At 38.4% G+C, this 23,048-nt stretch overlaps 1 protein-coding gene across 4 annotated transcripts in view; it reads right to left on the reverse strand.

Annotated features, from left to right (window-relative positions):
* The window catches only part of NCOA7 (nuclear receptor coactivator 7), a 202,331-nt gene that overhangs the window by 40,105 nt on the left and 139,178 nt on the right, over positions 1 to 23,048 (reverse strand). For all 4 annotated transcript variants that reach the window (XM_060190505.1, XM_007528336.3, XM_060190504.1 and 1 more), the window contains one exon: positions 21,260 to 21,428. In XM_060190505.1, coding sequence (XP_060046488.1) covers positions 21,260 to 21,428 — 169 coding nt within the window. The remainder of the gene's footprint in view (positions 1 to 21,259; positions 21,429 to 23,048) is intronic.

Consider the following 23,048-nt stretch of genomic DNA (forward strand, 5'->3'; position numbering starts at 1 on the left):
GTTGTGGTTAAGAAAGTTTCCCCAATGGTCAGTGTTAAGCTAAGTTGAGGGAGGAGAAAGCCAGCTACTCGAGGAAGGAGAAAGAGTGTCTATTCTATGAGAGGGTACATAAAAAAGAGTAGGTGATGCTGGAAGGAGAGCAAGTTAAACACTACATGGAAAAAGGGCAATGTCACCACGTCACCCCTGACTTCCAACAGAGGTTGTCATGATAGGAACAGTATTACAGAGGAGGAGACCCAAACCCTGACTTAGAGTGCTCAGGTTGAGAGTCATAAACAAAGAAGCCTAATGTAGTTCCAACAATACAGTAACAGAAGTCAGCTGGGAGGACTGTGTCGAATAGAAACTTAACAGAAGTCACACAGGAACTTGCAGAAAGAACAATGCAGAAGCAAGCAAGTTGTTTCTAAGACTTGTGGGGTCTGTGGTAATTATATCTGGGAGATGGGAGGGTAGGTACACAGAAATTTAGCAGTAGGTGTGGTGTGGAAGTATACATTATAAACTTAAAACATTATAGCCCACCATTAATCACAAATTTAAAAACAACAACAAAAACCAATATAAGAACTCATCAGATAAGGGAAGAATTCTTGATAGAATGAATGAAAAAGTGAGATGTAGGTTTTATTTAGTGGAAGGGCAGGGGGAATGAAATTTGCAAAGCAAAAAGAAAACACTATAGAGGCTGAGTGAAGGGGGTCACAGAAAGTCCTGGGCAAAGGATAACATGCTTAGATCCTATGTGACAATGGAGGTATAGCTCCATAGACTTCACAGGATACACAGAAGGGCATGTTTTAAAATTACCTACTTATTAAGAATATAAGAACACAACAAGCTGAACAAGCTAAAACAGTATCAGAACAGGGTAACAAAATAGATGAACTCCAGAAAACAGTAGAGGGCAGAGAGAATAGAATCAATGAGGCTGAAGACAGAATTAGCAAGATCGAGGACAAATTAGAGACAACTAAAAAAGAAGTAAAAGATCTCAAAAAGAGATTAAGAGATACTGAAAACAACAACAGAGTCCTATGGGATGACTTCAAAGAAACAATATACGCATTATTGGCTTACCAGAGGAAGAAAGAGAGGGAGAGGAGGAAAGAATTCTTCAGGTCATAATAGCTGAAAACTTCTCTAGTCTAGACAACATCAAAGACATAAAGATTCAAGAAGCCCATAGGGTCCCAAACAGAATTAACCCAGACTTAAAGACACCAAGACACATCATATTGAGAATGGAAAGGAATAAGGATAAAGAAAGGATCCTGAAGGCTGCAAGAGAAAAACAAAGAGTCACCTAAATAGGAAAACCCATAAGATTAGCCGCAGACCTCTCCACACAAACACTACAGGCCAGAAGAGAATGGCAAGATATCTATCAAATACTCAATGAGAAAGGCTTTCAACCAAGAATACTGTATCCTGCTAAACAGTCATTCAGACTAGATGGAGGCATCAAAACCTTCTCAGACAAGCAACAGTTGAAGGAATCAACTATCACCAAGCCTGCCTGTTGGGACTATGTGTAAGCTTGATAGAGCTTAGGGAGAACTCCCCCATCCGTGGATGGAGGTCTGAGAAGATACCCTCTTTGTTAGACTCTCTCAAACGAGGTGAGCAAAAGGGGAGAAACTCAGACTTAGTTCTTTCCTTATTGACTCTCAGGCCCACAGAAACCCCAATACTTCTCCCCATTAACTGCAGACCACATGGCCGCCTACTTTAAGATACACTTACTCAAAGTTCACAGAGGAGAATACACCTTATCACACACTCCTAGCTGTGCTCTTTGATGTCCTCGATTTGCATCAAACCTTGCTTATCTTCTATCTTGCCTTAACTGGTTCAACCCCTCTACTCCCCTCAAACGCCTTTGGGTAATTAAATGCCTGCATCAGGAGACTAATTATCTTGACCTTTATGTATCTGCATCAATTCTTGTCATACCAGCCCCCTACCATAGGGGCAAGCTGACCATTAAGAAACCTGTAATTTTTGACAAATTTGAATAATGTTCTTTATTTGGTTTTCTACTTAAACCTTGCCCATCTGCAAATAAACAAGACCTGAGACCTGAGATCTGAGGTCTAAGCAAGCTGCAAGTCTCCCCGGTGTCTTTACTTAGTGTCATCCCCTGTAGCGAGCAAAAAAGAACCGGTCGATTACCTTTCCCCTGGAGATCGCCCCGCCAGAGACCCCGACACCTGCCTTGAAAGAAGTTCTGAAAGGTCTCCTATAAAAGTCAGACCACCATAAATAGGCCATATAGCAGAACACTCTAAAACTCTACAAGAATAGCATGAAAATATCTTCAATCTTTGATATCAATAAATGTCAATGGCCTGAATTCACCTATTAAAAGACACAGAGTAGGAAGATGGATCAAAAAAATACAACCCAACAATATGCTGTCTACAGGAAACCCACCTAAGTCAACAAGACAAACACAGACTCAAAGTAAAAGGATGGAAAACTATCATACAAGCCAATGACCCACAAAAAGGGGCAGGAAAAGCTATTCTCTTATCTGACACAACAGACTTTAAAATAAATAAAAATTGAAAAGATAGGGATGGACATTAATGCTCAGAGGATCAGTCAATCAAGAGGACTTAACAATTATTAACATCTATGCACCCAATGAGAAGCCATCTAAATATATCAAACATCTACTGAAAGAGCTACAGCAATATATTAACAGCAACACAATCATAGTAGGGGACTTTAACACCCCACTCATTCATCCCAAGAGTCATAAATCCCAAGTAGAATACATATTTTACTCAAGTCCACATGAGTCACTCTCAAGGACAGATCATATGTTAGGGCACAAAGACAGCATCAGCAAATTCAAGAGCATTGAAATCATCCCAAGCATCTTCTCAGACCACAGTGGAATTAAACTAACACTTAACAATCAACAAAAGATTAGTAATAGTCCCAAAATGTGGAAGCTCAACAGTACACTCCTTAAAAACTTCTGGGTCAAAGAGGAAATAAAGGAGGAAATCAAAATGTTTTGAGAGTTCAGTGAAAATGAAGACACAAGCTATCAAAATATTTGGGACACAGCTAAGGCAGTACTGAGAGGGAAGTTCATAGCCATACAAGCAACATTAGGAAACAAGAAAAAGAACAAATAAACAGCCTGATTGCACATCTTAAAGACCTAGAAGAAGAAGAACAAAGGAACCCTAAAGCAACCAGAAGGACAGAAATAACTAAAGTTAGGGCAGAAATAAATAACATTGAAAAGTAAGACCATACAAAAGATCAATGAAAGTAAATGTTAGTTCCTCAAAAGAGTGAATAAAATCGACAAACCTTTAGCCAGACTCACAAAACAAAAAAGGGAGAAGACCCAAATAAATCGGATACTAAATGAAGAAGGAGATATCACAACAGACACTGCAGAAATTCAACATATCATGCGAGGCTTCTATGAACAACTATATACCACCAAGCTAGAGAGCCTGGAAGAAATGGACAAGTTCCTAGATACCTACAAACTTCCAACTATAAATAAAGAGAAACTAGATAATATGAACAGACCCAGCACAGCTAATTAATTGAAAAAAAAAATATCAAAAACCTTCCAAAGAATAAAAGTCCTGGACTAGATGGTTTTACAAATGAATTCTCCAAAACCTTCAAAGAAGAACTAATACCTGTACTTTTAAAAGTCTTCCAGAAGATTGAAGACACTGGAATACTCCCTTCCAGCTTCTATGAAGCCAACATCAACATCAACATCAAGCCAACATCTGAAATCAAAAGCAGACAGGGACACAACCAAAAAAGAAAACTACAGACCAATATCTCTAATAAATATAGATGTGAAAATATTGAACAAAATTCTAGCCAACTGGATACAGCAGTATATTAAAAAGATTGTTCATCATGATCAAGTGGGGTTTATCCCAGGTATGCAAGGTTGGTTTAATATATATAAATCAATCAACGTGATCCACCACATCAACAAAAGCAAGACCAAAAACCACATGGTCATATCAATAGATGCAGAGAAAGGCTTTGACAAAATACAACATCCTTTTATGATCAAAAACACTACAAAAAATGGGAATAGAAGGAAAATTCCTCAAGATAGTAGAGTCTTTATATAGCAAACCTACAGCAACATCATGCTCAATGGTGAAAAACTGGAAGCATTTCCCCTCAGAGCAGGTACTAGACAGGGCTGCCCACTATCACCATTATTATTCAACATAGTGTTGGAAGTTCTTGCCATAGCAATCAGGCAGGAGCAAGGAATTAAAGGCATACAGATTGAAAGAGAAGAAGTCAAACTCTCCTTATGTGCAGATGACATGATAGTATACACAGAAAAACCTAAAGAATCCAGAAAGAAGCTTTTGGAAATCATCAGGCAATACAGTAAGGTGTCAGGCTACAAAATTAACATTCAAAAGTCAGTGGCATTCCTCTATGCAAACACTAAGCTAGAATAAATTGAAAACCAGAAATCAATTCCTTTTACTATAGCAACAAAAACAATAAAATATCTAGGAATAAACCTAATAAAAGAAGTGAAAGACTTGTATACTGAAAATTATGAGTCACTACTCAAAGAAATTGAAAAAGACACAAAGAAGTGGAAAGATAGTCCATGTTTATGGACTGGAAGAATTAACATCATCAAAATGAATATACTACCCATAGCCATCTACAAATTTAATGCTATCCCCATCAAGATCAAAACCACATTTTTTAGGAGAATAGAACAAATACTGCAAATGTTTATCTGGAACCAGAAAAGACCTAGAATTGCCAAAACAATCTTGAGAGAAAAGAACAGAACTGGAGGCATCACACTCCCAGATCTCAAATTGCATTATAGGGCCATTGTCATCAAAACTGCTTGGTACTGGAATATGAATAGACATACTGACCAGTGGAATAGAATTGAGAGCCCAGAAGTCAGCCCCCACACCTATGGACATCGAATCTTTGACAAAGATGCCCAGACTATTAAATGGGGAAAGTAGAGTCTGAGTCTCTTCAACAAATGGTGTTGGAAAAAATGGGTTGAAACATGCAGAAGAATGAAACTGAACCACTATATTTCACCAAATACAAAAGTAAATTCCAAGTGGATCAAGGACTTGGATGTTAGATCACAAACTATCAGATACTTAGAGGAAAATATTGGCAAAACTCTTTTCCGCATAAATTTTAAAGACATCTTCAATGAAACAAATCCAGTTACAAAGAAGACTAAGGAAAGCATAAAGCTATGGGACTACATCAAATTAAAAAGCTTCTGAACAGCTAAAGAAACTACTACCCAAACCAAGAGACCTCCCACAGAATGGGAGATCTTTACATGCCATATATCAGACAAGAGGCTAATAACCAAAACATATAAAAAGCTTGCCAAACTCAACAATAAGACAACAAATAACCTCATCCAAAAATGGGGGGAGGACATGGATAGAATATTCACCACAGAAGAGATCCAAAAGGCTGAGAAACACATGAAAAAAATGCTCCAAGTCTCTGACTGTCATAGAAATGCAAATAAAGACAACAATGAGATACCACTTCACTCCTGTGAGAATGTCATACATCAGAAAAGGTAACAGCAGCAAATGCTGGAGAGGGTGTGGGGTCAAAGGAACCCTCCTGCACTGCTGGTGGGAATGTCAATTTGTCCAACCTCTGTGGAGAATAGTCTGGAGAACTCTCAGAAGGCTAGAAATGGACCTACCCTATGATCCTGCAATTCCTCTCCTGGGGCTATATCCTAAGGAACCCAACACATCCATCCAAAAAGATCTGTGTACACATATGTTCTTGGCAGCACAATTTATAATAGTCAAAACCTGGAAGTAACCCAGGTGTCCAACAACAGATGAGTGGTTGAGCAAGTTGTGATATATATATATATACACAATGGAATACTACTCAGCTATAAAAAATGATGACTTGACCATTTTCAGCCGATCTTGGATGGACCTTGAATAATTCATGTTAAGTGAAATAAGTCAGAAACAGAATGAATATGGGATGATCTCACCCTCAGGCAGAAGTTGAAAAACAAGATCAGAAAAGAAAACACAAGTAGAACCTGAACTGGAATTGGCATATTGCACCAAATTAAAAGACTCTGGGGTGGTTGGGCATGGAGAATACAGATCCAAGAAGGATGACAGAGGACCTGGGGGGGGGGGGTTGTGTTGTTATATGGAAAACTGGGAAATGTTATGCATGTACAAACTATTGTATTTACTGCTGAATGTAAAACATTAATTCACCAATAAAGAAATAAAAAAAAATCTTAGTAGTGGGGGCTAGTCGTTGACACACCTGGTTGAGCACACACATTACCATGTGCAAGGACGCAGGTTTGAGACCCCCATACTCCTTACCTGCAGATCTGTAGGACTTTCTCTTTCTCTCTCTCTCCCTCACTATCTTCCTCTCCCCTCTTAATTTGTCTCTGTCCTATCAAATAAAATAGAAAGAAAAAAAGAGGACAAAAATGACCGCTAGGAGCAGTGGATTCCTAGCGCCAATACTAAGTCCCAGTGATAACCCTGATGGTAATAAAAATAATATAAAAACTGTCAGTAGTAAATACAATCAGAACATTATACTTCCGGCCTCCCAAATATTACCGCTCAGTTTAAATTAAAATAAATATTTAATTTAAAGACAACTATTAAGTAAACACAGTAGAGGCGGTGTGCCGATATGGGTGTGTTTGTGAAGGAAGTATATCAGGAAGCTTATAGAGCACTTCCTGTCTACTGAGAAAGCAGCACCCAGGGCTCCATCAAGGAAGAGGCCTGATCAGATCTGCAGTTTAAGGAAGATCCCTGCAAAGCCAAGTAGGGAAAATAACAAACAAATTCTTTGTTGAGCAGGCTACAACAGTGAGCCCGTCAAGAGATGAGGCAGGCCAGATCCCAGGCGAGGTGGTGGATATGGGGCGCAGACTGCCAAACACACTCCTCCAGGCACAAAAACAGTTCAAGCCTATCTAGCAACTGTCAGCAATCAGACCTTGTTTAGATATCCTGTGTAACCACAGATTTAAACTTATCCTATTTCTCCAAATGCCCCTTTATAGATTCACCTCCAGAGAGATACACTACTCAGGTTACAAATCAGCTGAAGTTGTCATCTCTGAAGAAGAAATTCAAAGGAACAAAAAAGATACAGGTTCTTAGATGGCGGTGACCTAGTTTTAGAGGCAACAAAATATTGAAGATTGCAGAACAAACAATAATAATAGCAGTAGTAACTAATTTTCATTTAGTGCTTAGGCAAGCTTAATTTTTTCTCATAATAACCCCACAAAGGAGCCATTATCATTAAGGTTTCTATTTAGTATTTAGTGGAATAAATGCTTACAAAGATGAACTAACTTGCCCAAAGCCACACACCATATTAGTGACACATCTACAACCAATTCTCAGGACAGTTCGTAGTCTCAAGCAATATGCATCACATTCCCCTTCCTGTTAACTGCACTGTGTTGATTTTAATTATTCATGAAAGCCTGCTTATTCACAAAAGCCTGCTACAGACAAATCTGTGGTGTGAGGGGATATAAAACTAGAGAAAAAAAAATCTAAGAGTTGATGCATGGACAAAATATTATTCACTTTTTAAAGTTGTTTGTTTTAATCTCTCTGGGTTTCTAAAATGAAGAAAAGAAAATCTAGCGTATATATGTTAGTATTACTATACAAGAAAGTTCATTCTACTTTTGAGCAGATCTTTTAGAAAGTCACTTGCATGTGTTTATCTTGCTTTTGTATAAACCAACACATTTGGCCAACATGATCTAGAATAAGTTAAGGCATTTTCCCCCCTTTTCATTTGACAGAGAGAAATTGAGAGGGGAGGGGTAGATAAAGGGAAAGAAAAATAGACACCCGCAGATCTGCTTCAATGTTCATGAAGTGCCCCACCTCAGGTGGGGAGTGGGGGCTTGAACCCCGGTCCTTGTGCATATCCTTACATAGTACTATGTCTGCTTAACCTGGTATGTGACCGCCCAGCTCCCAAGGCATTCTTTCTTGTTTCATTAGTGCTTAGCTGGTTGTTAAGAGAAGACACTAGGACTGTCCATAGCATAATTTCCCAAACTTGGTTAAAATGTTGTAAGCAAACCACAACAAGGCTACAACAACAAGGGCAACAAAGGGGAGGGGGGAAATGGCCTCCAAGAGCGGTAGATTCATGGTACAGGCACCGAGCCCAGCAATAACCCCGGAGGAAAAAAATATATTGTAAGCAAAGTCCACTACATAACATAAATATCTACTACATTAAAAACATTCCAGGGAGTCGGGCAGTGGCGCAGACGGTTAAGTGCACATGGTGCAAAGCACAGGACTGGCATCATGATCCCTGTTTGAGCCCCTGGATCCCCATCTGCAGGGGAGTCATTTCACAGGCAGTGAAGCAGGTCTGCAGGTGTCTATCTTTCTCTCCCCCTCTGTCTTCCCCTCTCTGGATTTCTCTCTGTCTTATCCAAAAACAGCAACAGCAGCAGCAACAACAACAACAACAACAATAACAACAATGACAATAAACAACATGGACAACAAAAAGGGGAAGAAATAAAATAAATAAATAAAGTTTCTTAAAAAAAAAAAAAACCAAACAAACATATTCCAGACCCCACGTCTATGGTCATCTAATCTTTGACAAATGTGCCCAGGTTATTAAATGGGGAGAGTCTCTTCAATAAATGGTGTTGGAAAAATTTAGTTGAAACATGCAGAAGAATGAAACTGAACCACTGTATTTCATCAAGCACAAAAGTTAATTCCAAATGGATGAAGGGCTTGGATGTTAGACCAGAAACTATCAAATACTTAAGAGGAAAATACTGGCAGAACTCTTTTCTGTCTACATTTTAAAGACATCTTCAGTGAAACAAATCCAATTACAAAGAAGACTCAATCAAAAATAAACCAATGGGACTACATCAAATTAAAAAGCTTCTGCACAGGAAAAGAAACCACCAATCAAACAAAGAGACTTCCCACAGAATGGGAGATCTTTACATGTCATATATCAGACAAGAGACTAATAAACAAAATTATAAAGAGCTCACCAAACTCAGCAACAAGAAATGACCTAATCCAAAAATGGGAGAGGATATGAATATAATATTCTCTATAGAAGAGATCCAAAAGGCCAAACATATGAAAAAATGCTCCAAGTCACTAATTGTCAGAGAAATGCAAATAAAGACAACAATCACCTATCACTTCACTCCTGTGAGAATGTCATACATCAGAAAACGTAGCAGTAACAAATGCTGGAGAGGTTATGGGGACAAAGGAACTCTCCTGCACTGCTGGTGGGAATGTAAATTGGTCTAAACCCTGTGGAGAGCAGTCTGGAGAACTCTTAGAAGGCTAGAAATGGACCTACCCTATGGCCTCGCAATTCCTTTCCTGGGTATATATATCCTAAGGAACCAAACACATCCATCCAAAAAGATTTGTGTACACCTATGTTCTTGGCAGCACAATTCGTAATAGCCAAAACCTGGAAGCAACCCAGGTGTCCAACAACCCAGGTGTCAGCCCATCTTGGATGGAGCTTCAAGGAATTATGTTAAGTGAGATAAGTCAGAAATAGAAGGATGAATATGGGATGATCTTACTCATAGGCAGAAGGTGAAAAACAAGATCAGAAGAGAAAACACTAAGTCAAACTTGGACTGGAGTTGGTGTATTGCACCAAAGTAAAAGACTCTGGTATGGGTTGGGGGGCTCAGGTCCTGGAACATGATAGCAGAGGAGGACCTATTGGGGGTGTACTGTTATGCAGAAATGTTGTACATGTACAAACTATTGCATTTTACTGTCAACTACAAACCATTAATCCCCCAATAAAGAAAAAAATATATTTCAGAACATATTATGCCACAGATATTTAGAATACTAATATGACAAGGGGAGAAGAGAGAAAATTACTTGACCTAGTATAACAGCATAAATGTATACATTTCTACTGTTCATTTACATTGCAAATTGTAAGCTAAATCTATTCTCATGTATTCCAGTCTAAAAGTCCCAAGGGTTCCATGATGAATACAGCCACAGAATCCAGAAGGTAAAAAAAGCCAACCACTCTTAACTACAGAGATTACTAGAAAATTAGAAACTTAGAAACCACATCTTAATAGTCTGGTTCAACTGGTGGTGCACCCAATAGAGCACACATGTTACAATGAGTAAAGGACCTGGGCTTAACCCCCTGGCCCCACCTGTAGGGGGAAAGCTTCATGAGTGGGGAAGCAGTTCTGTAGGCGTCTCTATCCTTTCTCCCCATTCTTTCTTGATTTCTTTGTCTCTATCCAATAAATAAATAAATATTTTAAAAGAATTAAATATTTTAAATAGATGTACTCTTTTATAATGTTTATTTATTTGTATTTATTTATTGGACAGAGAGAGAAAAAATAAGAGGGAAGAGGAAGATGGAGAGAGAGGGAGAGAGAGAGAGAGACAGACAGACAGACATGCAGCACTGTTTCACCAGTTGAAATGTTCAAGCATGTGGTCCCTGTGCACTGTAATGTGTGTACTCAGCCAGGTGCACCAACACCCAGTCCCTAAAAATCAAATTTTGACAGAAAAATTTTCTTTTAAATTTTAAAAGAGGTTATTTTTTCCTTGCTCTATACATTTCTTTCTGAATCCAGTATTTTACAGCTCCAAATGAAAACAATAAGCAGTGCCCTGGTTATTAAATATTCTTAAAGAGTCTAAGTGTGTCAATAACAAGAAAACTTCATTTATAGTGTCATCTAAATATACTTCTTTGCTTTGGTTCATAAAAATAATAGGAAAGGAAAGCTATTTTTAGAACCATTAATCAAAACAATGGCTGTAGAGTAAAAGAGTTCACTTGAAAAAAAAAGTTTGTCAGGGGCTGGGCAGTGGTATACTTGACGGGACACACATGGAAAAGGACCCAGATTCAACTTCCTTGTCTCCTTCTGCAGGTCGAAGATTCTGGTGGGACAGTGCTGTAAAGGAGCCTGTCTGTCCCTCTCTCCACCCTTATCTCCCTCTCTCTCTCTTTTTTTTCTTGTTGTTTTTCGGGGAGAAAGGAAGAGAGTAAGGGAGGGCCATCTTGAGTGCTGAAGTCATTTTGTAGGCACTGAGCCCCAGCAATAATACTGGTGGGGAAAAAAAAAAAGACAATTTCACTTAATATCAAATAGCAGAGGGCTTAGGCAGGCAGCCCCAAGCCTGAAAAAAGCACAGAGGGGCTTGAAGGTAGATAGTATAATGGTTATGCAAAGAGAATCTCATGGCTGAGGCTCCAAAGTCCCAGATTCAATCTCCTGTGCCACCATAAACCAGAGCTGAACAGTGCTTTGGTAAAAAAAAAAAAAAAAAGGATAAAGGAATATATAAAAAGCACAGAGGGCCTTTTTGGTTTGCTAAAAAATAGAAAGACTTAATAAACATAATCCACATGTCAACTTTCTTTATAAAAGATGAGAAGATTGGGGCCAGAAAGTGCTGGTGTACTTGGATGCATGTTACAGTGAGCAAGGACCCAAGTTCAAGCCCCCAGTCCCCAACTGCAAAGGAGAAGCCTCATACACAGTGCAACAGTGCTGCAGATGTATATTTCTCTTTCCCTCTCTACCTCCCCCATCTCTCTTGATTTATCTGTCTCTATCTAATAAATAAGTACAGTGTAGAAAAAACTAGGCATATATACATATACATAATCATACACATATACACCGAGAAGATCTAGCAACACCAGGCTCATATTCTCACCTACTGATAGACAACTAGACGTGCAGAGGTTCACAGCATCTGTTTGCCTAGAATAGCACTTAGAGTACTTATGAGCTGGCAAAATAGTTCACTTTGATAATGAACTTCTTTGATATGTGTGTGACCCCAGTTCAAGCTCAGCCCCCACCACAATGAAGGAAGTTTCATTGCTATGGTTGCTCTCCCTCTCTTCCTCCCCCACTCCTTTTTTCTATGTGAAAAAGTTAACCCATAATAGTGAAGCCCCCAGAAAAAAACAGTAAATAGACAAATCAATAAATAAATGGACCCAGTAATTAACACTAGTCTCAGTTTCCCTCCTTCTTCAATTTGTCTAGACCTGCAGGCTTTAGGCATTCAGTAAATAGTGTGTCTGCATACTTACTCCCAAACACTATGTGCAGCACCCATTTTCTGGGACGTACTAGTCTGCAGTGGAAACCACACCAGGCAATACTCTTCAGAAGACTGGCACTCACTCCTCCAGCTGAAAGCAAAGTCACCAAAGTGAAGTGCTCACCTTTAAAGGGAGTTTTTTTTCTTCTTCTTCTTTTTTTTTTTTAAATGAGTTTAGGTATTATTAGAGTTACTAATTAGCTTAAGGCATTTGCCAAAATTGACCACTGAAGTTAATAAGGATTCCTTAATAAACTCTTTCTGGAAGTAATGAATTTCTAGAGTTTTAAGTTGATACAAAATGATTGTGAAAAGGAAAGGAAGCAATACTACTTTGAGACATTTTAAAGTAGTATAAAAACGGAAGACACACAAATTACTAATAGTTATGCAACATTTTTTTCAGCAGTTTTCCAGAACTTGAAACTTGTGTTAATTACAAAGAGAAGAAAAAATTCTGGGGGGCGGGGGCTGGGGAGGGAGGCCTTGGTGCGCTCGGTTAAACAGATTATCATGTGCAAGGATCAGGGTTCAAGCTCCCACTCCCCACTTGCAGGGAGGAAGCTTCACGGGCAGTGAAGCAGATCTGCAGGTGTCTCTTCCTCTCTCCTTCTCTATCTACCCTCCCCTCTCATTTTTTCGCTGTTCTATCAAGTATAAGAGGGAAAAAGAAAGACAGAGAGAAAAGAAAAAGGAAAAAGTGGCTGACTGACAGGAGTGGTGGGTTCACAGTGCTGGCACCGAGCCTCAGCTATAAGCATGGTGGAAGAAAAAATATAATAAATAAAGCAAACTCGTGTGTGTGTGTGTGTGTGTGTGTGTGTGTGTGTGTTTGCTTGGATCTAGAACATCACTTTCACATATGCATTACTGGTGATTAAATTCAAGACCTCACGCTTGAAGTCCACTGCAGTAACTCCCTGGATACTTACTGATTTATTTATAATATATATAAAATTTATATATTTTTATATAAATATATAAATATTTATAATATATATAAAATTTATATATTTTTATATAAATATTTATAACTCCAGGGTTATTGCTGGGGCTCAGTGCCTGCACCATGAATCCACTGCTCCTGGAGGCCATTTTTCCTCCTTTTGTTGCCCTTGTTCTTGTAGCCTTGTTGTTATTGTTGTTGTTGTTGATGTCATTTGTTGTTGGATAGGACAGAGAGAAATGGAGAGAGGAGGAGAAGACAGAGAGGGGGAGAAAAAGACAGACACCTGCAGACCTGCTTCACCGCCTGTGAAGCGACTCCCCTGCAGGTGGGGATCTGGGGGCTCGAACAGGGATCCTTACGCAGGTCCTTGAGCTTTGCCCCACGTGCACTTAACCCGCTGCACTACTGCCTGATCCCCCTACTGATTTATTTTTATAAGACATATGACTACACTGTTCTGGAATATGTTTTCCTGTGGACACAATCCAGGGCTTCATGCATACAAGCCCTGAGCTCTACTCATGAGCAAACTCCTTAGGTACTATTCTTTTTAATATATACTAGCAATATTCTCACCATAAAACATCAAGAGTACAGATGACATAATAGGTGCCCGATACAGGGTTTGTATTGGGAAATATATCTCACTTGTCTAATCAGGACCTATGCTGTTTCGGAAAGTAGAATACTTTAAAACTGCTTAACATTATGGTTTTCTTGGTACTGGTCTTCACGTCACTGAAAATAATTAAAGTTTTCAAATTAGCTCAGATCCCAATAGAAGCAAATTACTTTTGATTAGTGAATACATTATTAATAAATTAGGTCAGTCTGTAATTCCTTTAATTCACCCTTTTTCTCTGAGTGAAGTGCTTTCATAAACACTTTACTTATTCTTCACAGGGGTACTATTATAAAGTGACTAGTACAATCAGATAGTCAACTTAAATTTTTATGATTTTACTCATTACATATAAGTGATACATGCTCATGGGATGCACAAACTAATATCACGGAAAGACATTCAAGCAAAAGCAGTTCACAAAATAGTGAATATACATATATATACATACATACATACATACATATATAATATTAAGTCTATGCATGGAAATAAGGCTGAAAGTCTGAAGAAATAAAAATGAATTACAGTTAACAAAATTATAAGATTATAACCTAGGGCAATAACATAATGGTTCTACAAAAAGACTTTAATGCTCGAGGTTTTGAGGTCCCAGGTTCAATCCCCAATCCCACCACAAGCCAAAGCTAAGCAGTGCTCTGGTGTCTACCTTCCCATCCTGCTTGGTATCTTTCCCCCTGTATGACTTTCATTAAAATAAGTATGTTTTTAAAAATTTTTCCTAAATTTAATAATTTTAATTATGAGGCATAAATTATTTAAACAATGGCCAGATTACCACTGTAAAATATAAAGGGTTTTCACACTGTATATTTGAATAATAAGCAAATGTTAAAAACAAAACTGCAAAAACATCTTATGAAAGGACATTTTAGCCAAACTCTTTACTGCCATGCAAAGTTCTGATTAGACCACCTCAGTTCAATGAATGAGCATCCAAAATTTCATCCACAAAATACCAGTCACTTCCTATCCTCACAAGCATAGCAGCATAACTAGTCAGATGAAAAGTACTTATCAATGTCCAAGGAGAGTGATACATTTGGCGATACTATAAACTAGCATTCCCTGCCTAATAAAGAAATGACTTAATACTTGGATATGAAACATCTCTCCCCTCCTCACACAATTTGTCAACTTAAATCAAGATCTCACTTTACAAGACCTTGCCCTCAATGTGGGAGGTTGGGTCAACATACTCTGCCTACTTGAAAAAAGACTGTTCTTGCAATGACTGCAGCCTAGAATGTTCCTAAGCTATGACCACCAAATGTGAGTTCAGACCTACAGCAGTTCTATCGTTAATTCCCACCTAAACCTCTAAGCGTGTAGTAAGAGAGAAAAAAAATTCATTTAATTTATAATTAAAATCAGCAAACTCCCATACTATAACGGTTGCATTTCTTGGTGTTGACAAGGGTTGATTTTATACCTTTGCAATGGATAAGCCTGTGCTATCTTTAAGTGTAATATGACAACAATACTATCCTTTACTCTGTAAAAGGTACAGTCTTGAATTGCCTTGAGATGGATGAATTCCCAAACTGAGCCGTGGTGAATGAGAATACTCAGAAATTTTGGGTCCTAGAATGAAATACTTTATCCATCTGACATAGAAATGTCTAATGTGATAAACAGGCTGTTGTGGTAAGTGAGCTGATGACATTAGTAAAATCAGTCACTGAGTGCATAGCTCCTTACAGGCCTTAGGCTGGTTCTAGAGAACTAAGACAGGGATCCTTATCCAGAAGTTTAGAAAAGCTGTTGGAAAGTTTGCAGCGCTATCTAGAGACTTACTGTATGATTAAGTTCTGTGATTTAGATACTATTCTATATAAAATACTTTTTTTTTTAATAACTAAGAAATAATTTCCTTTTCAAGAAATAACCAGGAATTCCTGTTTAAGTGAAAACTTATTTTCCCACTTATTTATGGCCTACAACTCTCTGAAATGCTTTGTAATAATTTATTTATTAGTATTCTTAGTATATATTAGTGTGTGGAGATTTATAAACCACCAGCATATGAGCACTTTTTATTCTAAGTAAAAGAGTTACAGTTGGGGAGTCAGGTGGTAGCTCAGCGGGTTAAGTGCACGCAGGTGGCACAAAGCACAAGGATCGGCCTAAGGATCCCGGTTCAAGCCCCTGACTCCCCACCTGCAGGGGAGTCACTTCACAAGCGGTGATGCAGGTCTGCAGGTGTCTGTCTTTCTCTCCCCCTCTTTGTCTTCCCCTCCTCTCTCCATTTCTCTCTGTCCTATCCAACAACGACAACAATAACTACAACAATAAAACAACAAGGGCAACAAAAGGGAATAAATAAATAAATATATTTTTTAAAAGTTACAGTTGGTAATAGCTAAGTTGTATGCATTTTTTTTTTTCCCAGAGCACTGATCAGTTCTGGCTTACAGTGGTGCAGGGGACTGAATCTGGGACTTTGGAGCTTCAGGCATGAGAGTCTCCTTGCATTACTATTATGCTATCTATTCTGGTCCAATATCTTTTATTTTTATTTATTTTTAAAAATTTTAATTATCTTTATTTATTTGATAGAAACTGTCAGAAATTGAGAGGAAGGGAGATATAGACAGACAGAGACACCTGCAGTGCCGCTTTACCACTTGATAAGCTTTCCCCCTGCAGGTGGGGACTGGTGGGGACTGGGGCTTGAACCCAAGTCCTTGCACAATGTAACATGTGCACTCAATCAGGTGCACTATCACTCGGCCTCCAATGTCTTCTATTTCTAAGATATGTTATGCTTATTTTTTTTTGCTGAAGTAATATCTCATCATAATGTTTCCAGTGTACAATACAGCCAGAGCCTGCATATACAAAATTAGTTTTACCAGCAATCTGTTAGGTGAAAAAGGAAGCAAAGGTAAATATTAAAGGGAACACCTAAAATAGAATTTCAGGCTGGGAGAAACAGCACATTGGTATATACAACAGAGGGTTCAATCCCCAGTATCACCATGAAACAGAACTGTATAGTACTCTGGTAAAAAAATAAAATAAAATAAATAATTACAGGTCCTGGAACATGATGGCAGAGGATCTAGTGGGGGTTGTATTGTTATGTGGAAAATTGAGAAACGTTATGCATGTAGAAACTATTATATTTACTGGCGACTGTAAAACATTAATCCCCCAATAAAGGAAAAAAAAATGTTAAAAAGAGAAAGAGAGAGAGAGAGAGAGAGAGAGACAGAGAGATAGAGGGAAGGAAATGTTATGGGAAGATGACCAGAGGGCTATGAAACTCAGTTCCAACAGGACCCAGTACGTTTGTGACAAGGAACCTTTGTTTCTACACCATCATGGAGAAGGAAGAGATTCTGGAGAATACCTGAGGAAGTCAGGCACTGTTTCTTTTATCTGAAAAGATGGGGTGGGACAATTATGAGATGCTTTCACTCATAAGTGAAATATAGAGAACTGAAACACAGAAACTTGAAAAAAGATATATATATATAGTCAACCCACAACTATGATATTAGGAGAACTATGGTGAGTACTATTGGGGAATAATAAATTTAAAAAAATTTTAAAAAATAGTGGGTACTATTGGGGAATAGTAAATTAAAAAAATAAGAAATAAACCAACACAATTTCCATATACCAGTGAGAAAAGAGTTTTCAGCAGAGAAAGCTGAAACTGTCCTCATAGCTTTTGCATGAGTCGAAATCTGCTCTGTGCAATCCCAGGCTGGAGAGTGTTGATTTAGATGAAGCCCCACTCATCCAGTCATGTCAGCCTTTTATATAGGTGACAATGAGAGAGGATAAGAAAGTCTAGAGCGTGGTCCGGGAAGTGGTGCCTACATAAAGCATTGGATTTTCAACCATGAAGTCCCAAGTTCAATCCTTGGCAGAACATGTACCACAGTGATGAATGGTTCTTTCTCTCTCTTCCTATCATTCTTATGAATAAATAAATAAATTCTTAAAATTTTTTTTTAATATTTATTTTATTTTTTAAATTTGTTATTGGATAGAGACAGAGAGAAATTGAGAGAGAAGGGGGAGATAGAGAGGAAGAGAGACAGAGAGATGCCTGCAGACCTGCTTCACCTCCTGTGAAGTGACTCCCCTGTAGGTGGGGAGTCTGGGGCTCGAACCAGGATCCTAACTGGTCCTTGCGCTTTGCACCAGGTGTGCTTAACCTGCTGCGCTACCGCCTGACTCCCAAATTCTTTTTTTTAATATTTTATTTTGTTTATTTTAATGAGGAAGAGTAGATACAGAGGGATTGATACACACACACACACACACACACACACACACACACACACACACACACACACTCACAGAGAGAGAGAGAGAGACCCAGAACACTGCTCAGTTCAGTTCAGGCTTATGATGGGGCTGGAGATTGAACCTGGGACCTCAGAGCCTCAGGCTTGAAAGGCTTTTGCATAACCATTATGATGTCTCCCCAGCCCAAATAAATTAATTCTTAGAGAAAGAGAGAAAAAGAGAGAGAGAGAGAGAGAGAGAGAGAGAGAGAGAAAGTCTAGAGCTGAACTTTTGGGACAATTAGGGAGGGGGTAATAGCCCTTAAGTCTTTCCCCTCCCATAACTTTTCCATTCACCAGGACCATGGCTTTCCCCTAGAGCAAATACATTAAGGAGCTCAAGTCTCCACAGTAACTACGTATGGTCATCAAAAGGGGATTTGAGTCCCCAAGGATATCTTTCTAGTTCCAGGATGGCAAACAAATCGCTGGAGTTCAATTCATTCCAATTCATTAATCTCTAACCACCTCCTCTCTCCAGTCGAAACCCAGTCCTTTTGGTGATTCCCAGAAAATCTTTGATTATTTAATGATTAGCTAAAGAAAAAAAAAAAACTATGTCAGGTTATTTGTTTGCCAAAGACAAATAGGTCACAGACACTATAAACTATAACATAATGGAATTCCACAAGTGACCTACTTTTTAAAACTCAGAGAACCACTTATATAAGAGGTCAAAGAGAAGTACTACTCAGCATTACAGATTTCCTTTGGGTTAAAGAATGACAGTGAAATAACTACATGTGAGATTGCTATCAATCTAGGACAGGCGTTGGTACACACCATCTCACTAAAGATAATAAAGTTGAAAAGGTCAAATTTCCCCATGTTATAAGTAATACATTTTCTCAGAGAAACAGTGAGATATATGGTAGTTTTGTTATTTTTTTAATGGGGGTTCACATAACCCACAATGTGGTGGAAAGTTTTAATGCTTTGGGTTCTTCATCTGTTAAATCAAGTATTAACTAAGCCTCTAAAAAATAATCTAGCTCTGTGGAATTTGATTCTAGAACTTTTTTTTTTTTGAATAATTGACACATTTATTTCAGAAAGCATGGCTAACTTCATCCAGTGTGAACCTTGGTTAAGGCAAAGCAGTTCTCTTAATATTTTACATAACATTATTTCTCTGACAGATCTTAAATACATAGAAATGATGAATTACATTATATCTTCAACTTCTTCCTAGAAAGGAATATACATACTTTGGAGTTCATTCTATGTTCTTATCTGAAAAATACAGATAACATTTTTACAGGTGTCTCAGAGATTAATACATCAGGGCATATAGAACTTTGATTTTTAACAGAGCTACTGAACTTTAATGCAGAAACATTTTAAAATAACAAAAACCAAATATTATTTTTGATCACTCTAGTATCTTTAGTTTGTAGCTTCAATATGATACTATGGAGATTGCAGAATTGGTAGATTATACACAAAAACCAATAAATGATCTCTAATGCCTACCTTAAGTGTGTGTGTGACAGGGAAAAGATTTTAGCACATTCACTAATTATAATTCTATTAATTATTCTCTTGATGAGAATTATTCTGGGTACTAAGTTAGAGGTGTGACCTTGTTCAGGATTTGTTTCTCCTTGTTTGGGATGCAATTTTAATTAATAATTCATGCTTAAAGAAACTATTTGTTCTTGACAGGTGTGTCTACTCAAAAGGTTTTCCCAAATATTATATTCAAGGAAATACTGGGAAATCCATGTAGGTTTAACCATTTTGAATACATTACAAATCCTCTGTGAACACATTTTTATTCTACCATGCAAACAAAAGAAAAACATGACTCCCCCACCTCCAAGTTAGTATTTTCTTATTGTTTTCATTAGAAAGATATCCTCAGGATAGAACCGCTAGAGAATTTGCCACTATCTTAGTTGTCCAATACTGTTCTTTTACCAGTAAAAGTTCTTCTTCCACAATTTAAGGATAAAATTTCTCTAAACACAGAGAGCTTCTTGGGGGCCAGCTGGCAGCGCAGAGGGTTAAGCACACATGGCACAAAGCACAAGGATCCTGGTTCGAGCCCCCAGCTCCCTACCTACAGGGGGGGCTGCTTCACAAGTGGTGAAGCACGTCTGCAAGTGTCTATCTTTCTCTCCCCCTCTCTGTCTTCCCCTCCTCTCTCGATTTTTCTGTGTCCTATCCAACAACAGTGACAACAATGACAGCAATAACAACAATAACAACAACAACAATAAACAACAAGGGCAACAAAAGGGAAAAAATAGTCTCTAGGAGCAGTGGATTTGCAGGGCAGGCACCGAGCCCCAGCAATAACCCTGGAGGCAAGAAAAAAAAAAGAAAAAAAGAAGTCATGGGATACATATTTAATGGGTTACTGCTTTGCAGTTTAAAAAAAGGAGAGAGAGCTTCTTCTAGTGTTAAACTTCCATGCTTTTAATTCATAATCACCTTCAAGTGGTTAAACCAGTCATTAGTTCCTCCAGGATAATAACCATTTAAAAACTGTAATCATTCCCGTCTACTACACTTAGAGAGATATAAACCAGTTCCATAGTAATCCTTTATTCCCAATAAAAAGCACTTCCAGTTACAAGTACTTGAGAATTTCTAAACATTCCTTTACTTAAAATTCAACTGGGGACAAATTTTACTGATTTGTCAAAAACTGTACTGTAGACCATTAATCCCCCCAGTAAGAGGGGGAAAACAGCAACCCGGGAATTCATTGAATCTATAATCTCTAGTATTGTTAATTTTTGAGTCATTATCAATTATAAATATTTCATTGTTTTTTGCAAAAAAAAATAAATTAAAAAAATTCAGCTTGGGTGCAGAAGATGTGCTATGAGATGGCATAGTAGTAGCACAAAGACTTTCATTCACAAGGTTCCAGGCTCAACCATGCTACCACCAATCAACAGAACCGAGTAGTGCTCTGGTAAAAAAGACAAAAAATATCATCTAGAGAAAAGTTACAAAAGTGGTACACAAGAGTCTGTGATAACATCAATTGTACTATATTGAAAGCACACTTAGAGAAAGCTGTTTCAGTAACACCCTCCTACAGATCATAAAATGTCCAGTTAAAACAAATTTTCCAGAACATAATTTAAAAACACAAGATGCAATGTGAATCTCACTGACCAACAGATTTGCCATTTTAGCCCATACTCACCTCTCCCGAGGAACCGCAAACCAGTACTCCGGCTGCTTTCTTCGTTTGCCATACTGCTGAACCATGGCTGCACTGTGAGCGGCAAAGGATTTTCGCATTGGTTTTCCCACTTTAATGCACAGAAACATGGGTGGGGTTTTGCTTTTCTCTTCTTTAGAAGGAAGCATATCTGAATCACACATGAAGGATTCTTCATTATTGACAATCACATCGGCAAAAGTAAACTCAAGTTAACAAAACTAATGTCTAATCCTTGTATAGAGGGCCACACCATGGCAGAAACACACAACATTTGAACTAACTAAACTTTCCAGATCTTTTTTTTTGTATTTATTTTATTTATTCCCTTTTGTTGCCCTTGTTGTTTTATTGTTGCAGTTATTGTTGTTGTTATTGATGTCATTGTTGATAGGACAGAGAGAAATGGAGAGAGGAGGGGAAGACAGAGAGGGGGAGAGAAAGATAAGAAGATAAGACACCTGCAGACCTGCTTCACCACCTGTGAAGCGACTCCCCTGCAGGTGGGAAGCCGGGGGCTCAAACCAGAATCCTTATGCGGGTCCTTGTGCTTTGTGCTACCTGTGCTTAACCCGCTACACTACCGCCCAACTCCCCTTTCCAGATCTTCTATAGCACAGAACAAAAAAGTTTGGGATGGTTCAGTCAACTGACATTGCCACACCCTGCGAATGGAACATAAAAACCAAATTCAGGAAAATTCTAATCCAGAAGAATATAGATATCAGTGAGTGGAACTGAGAACATAGTCACACCAAAATGTAATTCAGTTTATAATTAGCTTCAAAAAATACATTTGTAATTCCTTTATATTTAGAAATGCAAGGTATTAAAAAGAAGTTTCTTTGCTTTTTGGGGGAGGGTTCACACAAGCTCAATTTCATCACTTCAGGAAGACTTACTCATTTTGAAGTAGAGACAAAGAGGAGAGAGATTCCACAGCACTGACACTTCCTCCAGTGCCACAGTAATTCCATGTGGTATGGTTAGAGCTTAAACCTGGGGTGCATAACAGGGCAGGTGCCCTACTAGGTGAGCTATCTTTGGCCCTCCAAAGCTACTTGTTAAAAACAAAACAAAACAAAACAAAGGGGGCTGGGAGGTAGCACAGTGGGTTAAGCATAGGATGCAATGCTCAAGTACTGGCATAAGAATCCCTGTTTGAGCCCCTAGCTCCCCACCTGCAGGGGGGTTGCTTCACAAGCAGGTCTGAAGCAGGTCTGCAGGTGTCTATCTTTCTCTCCCCCTCTATGTTCCCCTCCTCTCTCCATTTCTCTCTGTCCTATCCAACAACAATGACAGCAACAACAACAACAATAATAACAATAACGATAAACAACAAGGGCAACAAAAGGGAAAAAATGGCCTCCAGGAGCAGTGGAGTCATAGTGCAGGCACCAAGCCCCAGCAATAACTCTGGAGGCAAAACAACAACAACAACAACAAAACACTTGAAGGGGCTGGGTGGTGATGCACCTGGTTGAGCAGACACATTACCACACACTAGGACCCAGTTCAAGGCCTCAGTCCACACTTGCAGAAGGGAAGTCTCATTAATGAGGTTAGTCTGCAGGGGTCTCTCTGTCTCTCTCTCTCTCCCCCTTCCTTCTTAATTTCTTTCTGTCCTATCAAATAACTAATAAATATAAATAAAATAAAGAGATTTATTTTCAAATATGAAAACTACATTTGAAATAGAAATCTATGGTATAAATTACATGTCAAAACAAATAACATGACATTTTCTCAGTTACTAACGTATATAAGAAAA

This window comes from Erinaceus europaeus, chromosome 4 (assembly GCF_950295315.1).
Source record: "Erinaceus europaeus chromosome 4, mEriEur2.1, whole genome shotgun sequence".
Taxonomy (NCBI): domain Eukaryota; kingdom Metazoa; phylum Chordata; class Mammalia; order Eulipotyphla; family Erinaceidae; genus Erinaceus; species Erinaceus europaeus.